General features: G+C 35.7%; 1 protein-coding gene across 1 annotated transcript in view; it reads left to right on the top strand.

The window, feature by feature from the left end:
* Positions 1–16,007, top strand: part of COL11A1 (collagen type XI alpha 1 chain) — a 163,070-nt gene that overhangs the window by 137,023 nt on the left and 10,040 nt on the right. The window contains exons 54-57 of the mRNA XM_062581998.1: positions 657–710; positions 10,367–10,420; positions 10,897–11,004; positions 11,095–11,148. Of these exons, the coding sequence (XP_062437982.1) occupies positions 657–710; positions 10,367–10,420; positions 10,897–11,004; positions 11,095–11,148 (270 nt within the window). The remainder of the gene's footprint in view (positions 1–656; positions 711–10,366; positions 10,421–10,896; positions 11,005–11,094; positions 11,149–16,007) is intronic.

Genomic DNA, 16,007 nt, shown 5'->3' with positions numbered 1-16,007 from the left:
TAAGTTATAAACTGGGGCTTATATGCACAATTCAGGAAATTAGTATCTGTATGTTTTTCTTAAAAATAAGTACTTTTAGAATGTTAAGTGTTCATGAAGAACAGCCTGTTCAGCAATCCCATAATATTTACAAGAAGAGTATCACAGCTCCCACACGAGGCTATCAGTGCACACAAGATTTTCGTAATGCCACTTATGTGGCTGCTGTCTCATGGATGCTAATGAAAATCTATAGCACCAGTAACAACTTGAGGCCCTCACATTTTAAAATCTGCAAAGACCATACACAGGAGAAGAAAACTGATGAAGTTAGAAACTCTTTTTAATAGGATTAGGCAGTAGGCTAAGACTCTAAGTTACGTTAGTGCAGCCACCTTTTTGTCTGAAATGTTTTGTTGCAAACAGGAAGAGAAAAAAAGAATGGCTGCATTTTGTACAGTAACACAAGGTGTTAAGCCTTTTAATAGACCCCTGCCTCGTGTCCCAAGAAAGGATTTGCTGATTAAGCAGGTATCACTTCTGTGTGTGTGTTTATGGTATTTACTTCCTGTCCATTGAAAGGGGAATTGTCCAGAATTGTACAGAAATTTCTTGCATTTAAGAAAGGTGATAACTTTATTCTTTTGTGCCACTGAGTTCATCATTTTCAATTGCAGGGTCCACCAGGTCCTTCAGGTGAAGCTGGCCCACCTGGTCCACCTGGAAAGAGAGTAAGTCATTTCTCCTTGTCTCTTGTACATTTCTCTTATTGAGAAATTATGTTTTAGAAAATTTCAGCTACTTATTTTCGATGTTGTAACACTCATATATGATGTTTGCAGTCTCTATTCAAGAATGAGAAATTAAATAAAAAATACAGCAGAGAAAACCACAAAACATGGGTGCTGTAAAGCACTTTAATCTGCCTTGATTTTAGCTATTAGGATCTGGCACTTTGAGAAAGAAAGAGGTATGTCAAGATATACAGCTTCTCTTGGAACACAAAGCAGGAGGAAAATAACGATTAACATATAGGTTGCATAATGTTCTGTCTATAGCTTGAAACCAAACATGGCTACTGTAGAACTGGGAGATTGCCATCAAGAGTATATTCAGTGGAGCACTGGCAAAGGACAGATCTTGTGTCCAGTAATTTGAGGACAGTAACTGCAGGCAGGCTGAGCACAGAGAACAGTGGAAAGGAAGATTCCATGCTCTCAACCCAATCAACAAGTTGGCCCATCTGGCCATTTTTGCAATGTCAGGAGAATTAAAGACAGCACTTTAGTAGCAACTCTTTGATGAGAGTTAAGACAAATTTCTGTATTCAGCACAATGCATACTATTCTGTTTTCAGATTGCAATGTTCTATTTAACTATTTTGCTTTGAAAGCTGGCACAAGGAATTGCATTGGTGATCTGAACCTGAAATATTTCATGCTTCTTCTGAGACTGCTGTATACACACATTTACATAATCAACAAAAATGTTATACCTTCTCTGGCTACCATTATTCTCATGAAGGTAACCTATTTTGTGACATTCAAGTAAATCTGGGGCAGTCTGGAAGCATTAGCAGTAGTGTAATTTAGAACTGCACTTACCTGATGAGCAATCAGGAGAGCTATATATCCATCAGCATGAAGGCAAGAAGAATAAAAAGACATAGGGAAGAATGTGTTCCTGGCCTATAAATGTGCCTTTTCAGCCAAGTGAATTCAATATATGCTAGGGTAAGAAACTAGCATTTTTGCTACGTGGCTAACAGAAGTAGCTTTTTTTTTTCCCCTCAGTACTGGAAGTGAGAATGAGAACAGTTCAGCTAAATCAGCTTTACAAACTAATTTCAGCTCAGGCTTCTTGCTGTTATGTCAAAAAGAGGTAGCATCCTTCCTGATAGTATTGAAAGCTATGTCCTTTGTACAGTAACATCTACACTGTATTTTACCTAGCCAGCTAAAAAATTATTTATTCATATGGCCATACTAGAAATCCACATTTAAATACCCAGTTGGGTAAATCTGTCAGGATTCAAAAGCACAACCATCTATTTCAAATCAGATATTATGCACCTGGTATTGGCAGACACGCTGTGAAAAACTGCAAGTAAAGTACTGCAGACATCAAAAATGCATAAAGACTGATTTTATAAGATAATATAGGACATCATGCTTAGGTGTATTACTGCTGGTAGAGGGCAGGAAGAATGTCTCTTCTTTGCTGTATTTAACCTCTGAAATAAAATAACTTCAATTTAGTTTCTGTGAAGAACCATGCCATCTACTCCACAAACAAAATTAGCAAGCAGACATTTCTGTAACTAATGAAACCATTCCATTATTCCTAAAGTCTTTGAAGCTTCACAGGCTTTACAAATACAGTTCATCAAGATCAGTAAATAATGTTATACTTACAGAACTGTATGATGCATCAACCTTTAGGTCTGTTTCAGAGAGCAATTAGATGCAGCTTTTACACTTTAAAAAAAAAAAAAGCATCATTAAATGTAAGCTGAGAGCTGTTTAACAAAATGTGTTAAATTGGTCTATTTAATAGGCTTGAGTGAACTGACATGCTTAATTAGTTTTATCTATTTTACACAATAATCTATTTGCTGCACCAACTTACAACACATTTATAATACTGCAAATGATTATGGTAGCATTAGGAATCTTATCACTAGAACTGGAATACAGCTTGATTGAATATTAGCAATTAATATGTTTGTTCTGCATCAAATTAAACTTCCTACTTTATTACATGGAATGGCAGTAGCTTATTCCTAGCAGATGGGACATATTGCACCTGATTATATTTAGATTAAAAAACACTGTGGAAATACAAATATCATCCATAATCTGTGATTCAACACATTGCCAAATTAGTGCTAGTGCAAGGAAAAAAGAAAATGCTATATATAAATATTGCCAAGTGATTCCATTCCTGAATTCTGAAGAAAACGCTTTGTAGCATTAGCTTCTATACCACGAGTATGTGAAAGCTTCAAGCTTGTAGAGAGTCAGTGTTGTGCTGATGCTACACCTGAAAGAAACAGTGAAGGATTGAACACTTCATACTTGCTGGCAAATGAAGAAAACATATGCTCTTCATTAGTTTTAATCAGTTGTATGGTAGAATCAGTTTCAACAAAAATCTCTGGCAAGTGTCCTCTTACTTGGATTAGAAGGACATGTCTTTTCAGTAGTAATGCTGCTATCTATAGAGGTACAAAGCTCTGGCAGAACTAGTAGAAAGCAACATTCCACCTCATTTTTTGCTTTTCTGTCTCTAAAATGACAAGCTGAAAGAGCTCGGGATTCCTACTAAGTCTAGTCCCTTCAACTCCTCATCCACACACTGTCCTTCATTAATTTTCATTCACCTTTTCCCCTGTATTTATTCAGTCAGTGCCTTTTCCACCAATCAGTGCTTCACCATTTTCTCATTCAAAGTTTATTTCATTCACATCATTCTGTTTTTTGGTTTTTTTTTGTTTTTTTTTTTTTTTTTTTGTTTTTTTTTTTTTTTTTTTTTTTTGGGGGGGGGGTTGTATTTCAGCCTCTACAGTAGCTGAGCATTTTCTCATTCTCTAGACCAGTTCTGTTCTCTAAGCCCCTTCTGTCCTTCTCCCATCTCCATTTATTTCAAACACATTCTTATGCACTTAAACTGCATCTCTGTATTACTGCTTCCTTATCCCTGTAATTACTTCTTGCCAGTGCTGTCAGTCCCTCCATATCAATGCCTGCACTGGTTCTCTTTCCCTTGGAATCAACTATTGTCAGTTGTATCTGGGCAATTTAATGGTTTTAAACTGCTTGGTCCAAAAGAACTGGGATTTCCTACTTGAAAATGAAATTTTATGAAAGTTTTGGTTATCCATAAACCCTTGGTTACTTGGAATTGACCTGAACTCAGTTTCACTACCCAGTTGTATAAAATTATGTTTGTTACTAGGTTTCTGAGTTATGAAAAATATATGTCTAATATTGCTGGTTCCAGAGAGGTTCCCTCAGTGTTTCCTGGGAAGCAGCTTCTGATGAAAGACAGGGACATGAATACAGTTTTCGCATTGTATTCGAGATACTTCAGCTACAGATACTTAATTACAGTAAAATTCAAGTATCGAGGGACACCAAGAATAAGCCGTTTTTCCTAGTTAGTGACCGGTATACCAGTAAGAGGACTACTATCAGTTGGTGAGACAAGCAGATACCAAAACTGTTTTACTGAGGTGCTCTAAAGGCATTTACATTAAGTACCAGAGCTTTGAACTAGCTCTGGGACTTATAAGGGGCCTTACGGACAAACAGTGTGGGTGAATATCTTAAGAAATACAGTTTCAGAAGTACCTGGCAGAATGATGAGCCTTCTCCAGATTTCTGCATTGCAGAGGTAAAATTCCCTAGCTTTCAAATGACCAGTCAGCTCAAGTCTAAACCAAAATAAAAGGTTAAGCTGAAGTTTAAATCAAAAGAGAAAGTTAACATCTATGGCTGACACAAGAATAGATCATTAGAACATCCAAAAATGCATGCCCTAATTAATATATTATTTTCAGACCTAACAATTGCTCTTCCAAAAAATACTTCCACAGGTGCCTTTCAGAAACTGCTATTGCAGTAGATGCTTTTGCTTTTATAAGGCAGAAATCAGCCTATCTTCCAAATTGAGTCCTCCATCTAGATGAATGACTAGGTTAAATATATTTATATTACAAAATTATACTACTATAAATATTTATACTGCAAAAGTTAATCTAGAAAGTGCACACACTGTGTTATGACCATTGATAAAGTCTGTAAAAGTGATTACATATATTCTTGGAAAAAAAGTTTAATTCAATCATAATTAATATTTTACAGATTTTGACTTTTGGAATGATCTTTCCATGTAACAAATCAGATAAATAAATGCTCAGAAGGCTTTGTAAATCTAAATGGTTATGGTGTAAGTAATCATAGTAACTGTGCTTTCAAATCTAGCATGGATTTGTGCACATACAACAGTATGAAACAGTAGAAACTTAGACGTGTCAAATCCAGCATGGGAAATATTTAGCTGAACTGATTTTGTCATTAACAAATGGAGGGCCAGATTCTGTAGTTCACCACAAAAGAGGATCAGTGCCCTAAAATAACTAATTTTAAATTACATATTCATTGGATCAGACTTTCTAGAACTAGTTTAGTATTGACTAAACTCTGCTTTTGAAATCAGTGATAAAACTCCTATTAATCCTAATGATAGTTGAATTCAAAAATAGTAATTGTTTATGAAAACCATCTTGCCAAAGAAGTGCAAAGGCTTTGCTCAATATTTAATATATACAGTAATATGTATATATATCTTGCTTTACTTGGATAGTCAAGACAATAATTTTTTTTCCAAATTATAATTTGGTTTATACCTTTTTATTAAGAGATGAAACTGATAGTAAAAACTTTAAAATAACTGTTAAAAGTATTTGAGAAATACATATTTGCCTTAGTGTAAACAAGAAAAAAATCTTATACTTGATATCTCCCAAAAACAATATAGTTCTAAAATTAATGAATTTGTTCCAAAGCATTTGCTTTTCTCTCTTGGGTAGAAATAATCCATTAATGGAATATTGATTGCAGAATGTGAATGAGAATAGTGTAGAAGTAAAACCATGCCATAATTATTACAAAAGTGAGAGAGAAAATGTTGTTATCAATTGCCTTATACATTCAATTGCCTTATACATATATATAAATATGCATGTTTGTGTCTTTGTGTGTATATATATCCTTTCATAATTTTGTGCTATGTTGAAGTTAATTTCAATATGTTGAAATGTAGAGTAGATGACAACTGAAGTCATTAAATTGTATTTTAGTGCTAAGGTTATCATTCTAGCTGGTCAATGCAAATAGTTTTATGTCATCTTTCTGAAGGATATTTAGCAGCAGTTAAATACAATGTTTCCAAACATTATATTTTTCTGGTAAGTCATAAAAGTCTAATGATGCAAAAGAAAGAATTTTAACATGAACTTACATTATTTAAATAAATCTGTTATAGCTATTTGCAAAAATTGATCAACTTGCTTAGTATTCCTGATTCAACATAGTTTATAAGCTTACTAGAAAACATAAGCATTTGTTTAAGTTTGCAGATTTCAGTGCCCAGTTAGGTGTTTTGCCAGATCAAGACCTCAGATGCTGTACACAATGGCTACAAGTAAATCAGCTGTCATATCTACTTTACCTATATTAATAAAGAAAAATGCAACACAATCAAATTTCTAGTGGAGGCAGCTCAGAACACATCACTGACTTGACTTCTCAGTGATTCAGGATGCAACTCAACCCTTACAGTGCTGGCTGAATGGCCACTTTTTCTCAGCATATCTTCCTCTCAGTATAGACTTTCCACCATCTGCTTCACCATAATGTTATGTTTATTGTTGGAGCAGTCTTAAAAAAAAAAAAAAAAAAAAAAAAAAAAAAAAAAAAGAGTTCACAAATTACTATGGGCTTGTCGGTGAGAGTTTGGAGCTGTATAGTTTTCCTGTTGCTCAGCATGGGTCAACAGCATACTGTATGAAGACAGCCTTTCTAAAGAGATGTAGTTTTTCAGTTTCTCCTTATGATGGGGGAGATAAGTGAATAGTTAATGAAACTGAGCTATATTGCTCAGAAAACTGAAAGCAGATACATGGCTGGCAAACTGAAAAGTGGTACATCTAAAAAGGCTTCAGCAGGTCAGTGTTTCCTGATCCAATGCCTGCTTGTCTAGAGATGTAGATATAAAGACTGAACTGCTCTACAATTAACACTATGTTCTTGTTTTTCTGAAACTTGTTCATTGCACATACCTTTTGCACTTCTTTTGTGCCATAGAATACTGTGTAACATCTTGCATAGTTTGAATTCATAGATTTTTATCTGACAGATATTAAAAACATAAGAAGGAAAAAACATCATTAAACATTCTTTTTCATATCTATTCTTACAACAAGTAACATATGCAATCAGTATAAATTCACACAAATAATCCTTTTTGCTTATCTTAGCTGTTCACCTTGCTAGACCCTTTAGCTGTGTCTCCTGCTATTTGGCATGTTTATTAGTGTCAATTACATGTCTAGATCACATTCACCTTAGAGCATATATATCACTCTAAAACTGTTAGAATTTAAAGAAGGTGCAAATTTAAAGAAAGAAGTGCAAGACAGCTATATTCTTGTTCTAAATTTCAGTGCATACTGTCTGCTTTCAATAAAAGAATAGATATTAATACTGCAGCACAAGCAGCCTCTGAAGTTTGAAACTCAGAAGTTTGCTTAGTTTCCTTCAGTTACAATGATGAATAATTAGGAAAAAAATGAAACATTTTTTGAAGGAGATTCTTTCCATTTTGACTACAGAGTCATGCTGCCTCAGCAGGGTGCCCACAGCACTTGTAAATTATGCTGATTTCCTGTCTTTCCTTGATTAAAAATACACAAAATATCTAATATAATGGCAAACTATGTCCCTATCCTAACTAATGAAATGTGGTAAAGGCATTCTCTGTTGAAAATCATGTTTTAAGTCAGATGACAGACAGCTGTAAATAACACTTTAAATTATTTTAAGAAATCCTGAAATACAGAACAGACAAAAATGTCCAATATGTTCCTGTAACAAAAATTGAAGACAGGTTTATTTCTGCAAGGTTTTTTTTTTTCTTTTTTTTCCCTTTTTCCTTTCCCCCCTTTTTCCTTTCCCCCCTTTTTCCTTTCCCCCCTTTTTCCTTTCCCCCCTTTTTCCTTTCCCCCCTTTTTCCTTTCCCCCCTTTTTCCTTTCCCCCCTTTTTCCTTTCCCCCCTTTTTCCTTTCCCCCCTTTTTTTTCCCTTTTTTTTTTTTATTCTTTGTCTTCTCCGTTCTGTGTAAAAGCTACAGGCAATACATCCAAACTGAAGTGAAACAATTGTAAAAATCACTATGGTGGCTGGGAGGGAAACCCAGCATTAATTTCAAGTTACTGTTACTAATATCTTTCATGTCAGTTAAAATTTGCCAGACATTCCAACAACTCAAGTGTAGGAAGGTAAGACAAATAATAATTAGCAGTCTTTCTCTGTAGAAGCACCATCTGTGCCATGCCAGCAATCAGAATCTGTTACAAAAAGCTGTTCATTTAGCTGCTTTGCACTTGGTACAGCATTGGCACTGTTTGATAATGAATGCACCCCTTTTGTTTAGCAATCATGATTTATTGTACTTGTAATTTAGTGATCAGTGTTTTTAGCTCTGCTAATTCATGTTGCAGCTGCATTCCTAGATTATGCAGAGGCCATATTTCTCAAATACAAACTACGACATTCAACCTTTTTCAGTTTCTTAAGTAGGGCGGATTATAACCTACGTGGGAATTTGAGTGAAGGGAATTTTCAGGCAGTAAAGACAATGGGTATGTAGATTAATACATGTTAGGAAAAAGTACTGTTTCTAAAAAGTTTCTGAGCATTTTATATACCTGCTAATCATTTTTCTTTTTATCACTGGAAACTGTAAGCTATTCAATCAGTTACAAGCTCAACAAAGGGGTATATGCATCAGAGCTTGCTACTGGGAATGGTAGTGATGCAAATTGTTCTTCTAGTTTTAAAGAGTTATTAATTGGACCACACTGCCCAGAGCTTTTTAGCTTCTCTGCATTTTTAGTACGTAAAGCAAAGTACCTTACCACTTACAACTCTTAAAAATCCCAAAGAGAACAGTGTGTTGATACCCACAAAAAATGGGCAATGTCCTCTGTGGGTAATTCAGTTCAGTTTGTATTATCTTTGATGGAAAAGCTTTACTACCTCTGTCGGCCAAAAGGTTCATACAACGCTGCAGATGTTCAGCTCTACCCTGGAGAGAGCTTAATTTCAGAAGCAAATGAATGATCTCAGTATACTTTTATCTAAATACTTATATCTTCAATGTAAATCTCCAGGAATTCAATTAAAACTGGTGGAGTTGCTCAAGCTATGTCCCAATAGTAGTGGACAGCCAAATGTATCAGGCTATAAAAAGTTTAGGCTAAATTCAGCTGTTGTATAAAAAGTTGCTAGGTCAAACTAGGTCAAACTGAGAGCTAAAGCCCTGAGTTCACAAAGCATACAGGAAGATGCTGGACTGAAAGAATAGTTCACATCTGTAAAACTAAGAATGTGGTTTAGTGCTTTACTTTTAGGGGCCTGTGTTTTTTTGTCTGTTGTTATGGCAATAACAGAAAGACAATAAGTAAATATAAGTGGTTACATTTTTCTTACTGCTGGTCCTTAGAACATTTTTGTCATTTCTGCATTATAAACTGCATGTTGTATTAATGAACAGATGAGTCTTACAGAGCAAGTTTTATAGATTCCAAAAAATCACCTTGTATTTCATCATGGTCATTTTTCTTTCCTTTTGCTTTAAGGTACTCATTGGTTGGCAAAAAGTAGCTGGTTGTAATAAAGACATTTCCCAGGCTAAAAATTAACTTTGTATGAAAACAGTTGGTCCTTTATCTTGAGTGCATCTTTCTTAAACTAAGTATATCTAGGAGAACCATTTCAGGACACTAAATTCTAGATAGTGCTTCTGTTCATAATTGAAGCTATGAATATTAATTCCCTGAACTGAAAATCAAGCCTTTATTTTTGGAGGAGAAAAATGTCATTTTTTTTCCACTAAAACCTTAAGAAAATGAAAAAAGGGTGACAGCAACAATATGTAGTCACAGAGCTGCTCGGTCACTGTAACTTTTGTTTGTGAACTTCACTTCAATCTTATCCCACTTCAGCATCCTCCTGCAGGACTGAATCATGTCTTCTTAGTCAAACAGAGACTTTGTAGAGCAGTAGCAGGAAACTGGCTACCGGGGCTAGATGCAGTTCTTTATAACTTTTCATTCTTTATAAGCTTTAGTCATAGGATTTTTTTTCCCCTTTCATACTTACTAGATATCAGGAAGGCATATATCAACCTTTGGCTGTCCAAATGCAATTGAAAGGCTTATTAAGCCCATCCATGACTTAGAGAATAAAGACATATATTCCATTCTGTGCATTCTATAATGGCAGACCCTTTTGGAATCAGTGGATAAACTTGAGTGAACAGAAACAGACCGATGCAAGGAAGTTTAAAACTGGATGTTACATGTTGCATATTTTTTTTTAGATATTCTAAAAGCCCAGAAATTGTATAAAGGGAAAAAGAGTTGATATGACGGAATGGGATTTTTATCCTCTTAATAAACTGTCAAGAAATAAATGTCGTTTTCTTTTGTTAGCATTTGCTACTTACTAATACAATGGAAATTTTAAGAGCTTTCAGATTATTTTCATTTTTGTAATATTTTAGTAAACTGAGATTATGAACTGGCTCTCCATCTTTTACAGGGACCTCCTGGAGCCACTGGTGCTGAAGGCAGACAAGGTGAAAAAGGTGCAAAGGTAATTCATTCAGGAACTTCTTCTAGGAGCATAGAAATATAAACTATATACAAATAAATAAATTGTTTATCATGCACTGAGAGTGTGAAACGCATCAAAGTAATCATAGATGAACTGTAAAATTGAAATTAATAGCCAGAATTAGTACAGAAGTCATGAAATTCATTTTCTCCTGTAAAGAGGAAGTCTCTTTCAGTAAGTCTAATTCATTTCTGTGGACAAGGGAGGAAGCAGTACAAAAAGATCTTAACTCACCATCACTGCCACACTGGCACATCACTGCCAAAAAGCAGAGTTAGCATGGTTTGCTGGCACCACATAATTTCAGTCAGAAAAACATCCTGTAGAGAACCCTGTTTTGGCCTACCTTTTGAAAAAAGGAATGAGGAAACTCTTTGCTCTCTGTGGCTTGTATATTCCTGCAGTGCCCAGCTGAATCAGCCCCCTTGTCTCTGACCGGTTTACATTCTTTCTAGGGTGAACCTGGTGCAGAAGGTGCTCCTGGGAAAACAGGTCCAGTTGGTCCTCAGGGACCTGCAGGAAAACCTGGCCCAGAGGGTCTCCGAGGCATTCCTGGCCCTGTGGTGAGTAAACTGAGTAAATAATAAAAATGTAAATGATGTATTTCTTGTATGTCCTCTAGCAAAGTAAACGTAATCGTATGTTTTCTCTAGGGAGAACAAGGTCTACCTGGAGCACCAGGTCAGGATGGCCCTCCTGGACCTCTGGTGAGTACCCTTCTTTCCAGTGCCAAAGGACAAAAAAACATTCTTTAAAATATACTTTTAGCATCTCTGTGGATGATATAGGAAAACAAATGTACAAGTCAGTTCTTAGCTTAAAGTCATTATTCTTCTGTGCTGTTAGAATCTGATATTCAGGACTTCCTTCATTCCACTGCTTTACTTCTGCTGGCAGCTGTGCTGAACACTGCTGGCTTATGGCAGGTAAAAAGTGGAATTAAGGCACAGAAAACCAAGTCTTTGAAATCCCCTGAGGAGAATTAAAAATAAAATGAATGAAGTTTACTATCAGAAAATCTACTTCTGTCCCCACATCAGCAAAGCTTAATATATTAAATCATTTTGTTTCCATAGCAGTGGTGAAATTTGTGTATCCATTGATATTAATGACTGCCGTGTAGGAGAACATTATTTCAAGGGTAAAAGTTTAGACTGTATCTATTACTTAGAGAAAAACTTAGAGAAAAAAATCAGATCAGAAGCAGGCCCAGAAATTAAGTTAAGAAGAAAGCATGCTAGCTTTGTAAAAATGAAGGGCAGCATCATATCTGTTGTTCATCATATCAGTCCCATGAAGTACAATCTGTGCTCAAAATGTTTAAAAGGGCCCAAAGGAATCAAGCTTCCAGTTCCTAGGGCATCACCAAGAGCTGGATACCACCAAAGTCACAGTCTAAAAGTCAAAGTTCTGTGGGACTTTTAGAATCTTAGTCCTAACTGATGTCTAAAAAAGACAACAGGCCATAATGTCAGTTACTAATCTTCCTTTGTTTACAACCAGGCTAGCTGTACAGCACTGTATGTGTCATTGTCCATTCTCTTTTTCTTTTTGCTCTCAAGCTATTATATTAATGTTCTTTACATTAACATCCTTCTATAGTGTAGCAAAAGTCACTGGCTGCTGTGACTGTGAGACTAGTAAAATACTTGTTACTGCTAATACATAATCGTTAGAGATCCAGTGGAAAGATACCAAGTAAAATAATTACCATCTCTATTAACTGCTGCTATATGAAAAAAAATTAATGCAGGTCCAATTTTAAGTGTGTTGTTAGAGAAAATCTATGCACAGTTGCCATCTGCAATCATCTTTTATAAGAAATTGATCTGCCACTTCAGGTAGAATTGAGTTTATACAATTTTTATAAAATTAGTTGAGAGCAAACTGTTTGTCCTCAAAAATGCACTGATATTCTAGTAGTGATCTGGTTATACTGTAAGGCAAGTTATTAGTAGCTTTGTAAATTAACTTTATACACTAGCCTAATTGCTGTAAAATTGGGAAAATGTGTGCTTGTTAGGTTGCTGCCTTGAACATTATATGACTAACTAACCAAATAAATTTTGCTATGCATTAATAACATGATCAAAGCAAGGGAAGCTCTGAGATGACATAACGTATTAGCAAATGGTATCATTGCTTCTATTTACATAGCTAAAATGCTATTTTAGCGCATTTTTCTAACAAGCAGAAAAATAAAACATTGTGAGCACTAACTATATAATACTGGTGTTCTTTACTCAGCATAATATGCAGAAATTTAAATCTAAACTACACAGCCAGCAGGGTAATTCCTCGCTTCTCAGGCAAAGATGATCCAGTTTAGTGAAGGAGATCTCATCCCTTGCTCTCCAAACTCAGTAGAATTCACCTCTATTATGACAGCTGAGTGGCACAATAAAAATGAAATAAAAATCTTTGAAATAAAAATCTTTGAAACAAAATATACTGTTATAGTTTGATGGAAAAAAATAAAACAAGTGTTGCACTCTCAAGGTATCTTAAAATTTGCAAGCAATGCTATCCCATGCTAAGAAAAACTACTTGTTATTATTTTGTCTGGAAGATTAACTATGCCCACATGAACAATCAGGGCAATAACTAGGGCAATAAGGAGCTATCCTGTACCTCAGAAATTATGTGATTCTTAATGTGGAAAAGGCAGGTTGTGAGTGTCAAGTGTGAAAGGAATCCTCTCTTCCCTTTCCTCTATAGACTTAGAGGATACAGTAAGGTCCTTAGGTAGCCTTAACGCTCAAGTGGTTTTTGCACAGCTATGCACCTGAATCCCAAAACCGCTCCAAAGAGGATTGTTACCATTCCAGTAAGAAGCCAGAGTCTGAACATCAGCTATACAATTTTCAGATTAGGTTTTTCCAGTACATAAAAATGAAAATGGAGAAAATGGGGAAATTTTGTACCCCACACACTGGAAATATTTTTCCAGTGAACTGTGATTTGGCACACAGGTTTATCTAACATCTGCTGATGTGTATATAAAGGTGGTATTACAATATTATCTAAACATAATCTCATAGTTCTCTGGCCTTTAGGTAATAATAATGAGCAGATAATGTGCTGAGGAAACATTATACTGTAGTTCTTAGTTGCCCTTCATTTTACCATTCTAATTTTGGCTAAAATTTTGTAGGCAACAAGTTGTTTATAAAGCAGAGGTTGGGAAACAATGAATGAGAAAAGTGCAAGGAATAGGAATATAGTTAAGCCTATCATAAAAAGCTCTTCTCTCCAAAGAGTTTATGATTTCAGTAAATAAGGCAAAAGGTGGCACTAACACCACAATAGCTTAAGCAATGTGCCCAAATTTACTGATAAAATGCCTGGTGGGCAAATCAGACCTGCAACCTGCAATCTCCTGGGTTACAATACTGAGATGATGTCTAAAAGCCAATCAACAATTATTCAGAAATAATAATCATCCCTTTCCCACATATCAATTACTAGAAGCTTCCAAATATATTATCAAAGACCCCTTCCAAAATTTGAGAACTTAAATATTTAAATCAAACCTAAAGGTGAGTGTGTTAATGAACTATATTCTCCCAAGCACAAAGGCTGCCTGTTGACTAGTCAGCTCAACTGGAACATTTTTAGATGCATTACAGCAACTTAAAACTTTATTTTTGATTTTAAGTAAGCAAAGTTTATATGTAAAAGTGGCTGAGGCTAGGCTTCCTTCCTCCCTTTCCTCCCTCCCCTGTAGACTGCTAGCAGGAGAAGAATATGAAAGCAGATTTGCAGTGGAGCATAACACACTGCAGGTGAAAATGCTTGATTCTGTATTCCTGAAGCTTCTGTATTCCAGTAAAATTTTCACTTTTTATTCATGAATTATGTATTTGCCTAGGTTTTTGCATCTAATGATATCCCAAAGTAGAGATGGAAAGGATGTGCACTGAATAATATTTTGTGCATGAAGTGTTACGGCACTTTTGAATCTGTGCCAGGTTGAAAAGGTCACTTATTACTGCTATCCATATCGTAACTTCACAGATGTCCACTGCCAGCAGGAGACTAGTAGTGATGAGATACTGATTTAGTCTAGCAGCTCTACTCCTAATGCATGCATATTCAGTGTGAGATTAATGGCCTCTGAGAGCTGAATGCCTTTTCTGTGCTTGCATATGTACTGATAGTCTGAATTTTTCACCTCATTCAGAAAACTGACATTGCCATTTTTATGAACCTCAAGAAGTTCTTAAATCCCCCTCAAATTCTTCCAAAATTATATATCAGGATTAAAATTAATAAGAAAAAAAAAAAGCTGCAGAAAAAAAAGCCTATATTTTTAAAAGTTTTGTGTAAGTTCTTCTTTTCCTGTGCCATCTCTCTGGCTATACTTTTGACTATTGGAAGAATAGTGTCTTTAATGGATTGACCTTATGACCCCAATAAAGTTAATTAAAGCACTGTCAAGGAAAAGAAGTTTGTTTCAAGTTCTTCCATTTTATAGAAGAACAAGATTATTCAGTGGTTGTTGAAAACTGGTGTTTGCATGGGATTTGCAGAAAGTGAGACTTAGCAGCTTTAACGTTCTTACCCCTTGCAGTGGTTCCCCACATAGCAGGATTGCAATAGCGTTTCCCATAGATTTTCTAAGCATCAATTTGCACTGGGACCTCCTGAAAAGTAAGTGTTTTGGTTTGTCTCCCTGTCCTCACCCCAAAAGTGTGTGAGGGCTTTGGAATGGTTCTTTTGACTCTACGCTGGCTGTTCCCAGCTGCCTCTCCTACCTTGGCATATTTTTGTTTACCACTTTCTTCAGCTGCAGAAGTCTAGCTGCACGGAGCATCATCCAGCAGCCTAGGCACGAGGCCATCTTGGCCTTTGGCAGCCAGTATTTTCCATAATTTGCATCTTCAGGGTCCAGGCCTGGAATGCCAGAAGAGCATAAGGCAGTTTCTGTTTCATTTGGTCACATCCAACCATCCTTTGCCCTGTCAGGCTCGATTCAATAGTTAGAACCAAAGTACTTTATCCACTGTGCAGCCTTCAAACTAATGAACAGTCAGGTTTGGCCTATCTCAACTGACTCATGAAAATTACAGAGTGTATCTGTTATGCAGAGCAGAAGACAGGATGCTAGGAGTTTTTCAGCCACTGTGAAAGGTCATTTTAAGACGATCTATCTTGTTATCTTAGGAGGGTATCCAGACAGCACTAATTCAAATAATAATAAATTCACCTACTAATAAGACTGTGGACACTAAAACCTCTTTTAGTGTATGTCATCAGTGCTATGGGCTGTGTTTAAGTACCTCTCTTCTAGGTATTTTCCAAACTCCCAGGAGTTTAACTTGTTTTTTTAAAACAGGAGTAATAGTTGAAACAAAGCAAAGCAAGGCATAGCTTTTTCTTACAAGCACTCCACCATAGAGAGAGGTTTCAGAATATGGATTTATATTAGATTTTGCAGTGTCATGGAAGAGAGCATAACATATGGTCCTAGATTGGACTGCTATTAGAGATAGGAAAATATTAAGGCCCTTTAAGCAAGTCAAGGCTAAGACTTCAGAAATACTGATTACAACTCTGAACATCA

Source organism: Rhea pennata, chromosome 8 (assembly GCF_028389875.1).
Source record: "Rhea pennata isolate bPtePen1 chromosome 8, bPtePen1.pri, whole genome shotgun sequence".
Classification (NCBI taxonomy): domain Eukaryota; kingdom Metazoa; phylum Chordata; class Aves; order Rheiformes; family Rheidae; genus Rhea; species Rhea pennata.
This window is presented reverse-complemented; position numbering and strand designations above follow the sequence as displayed.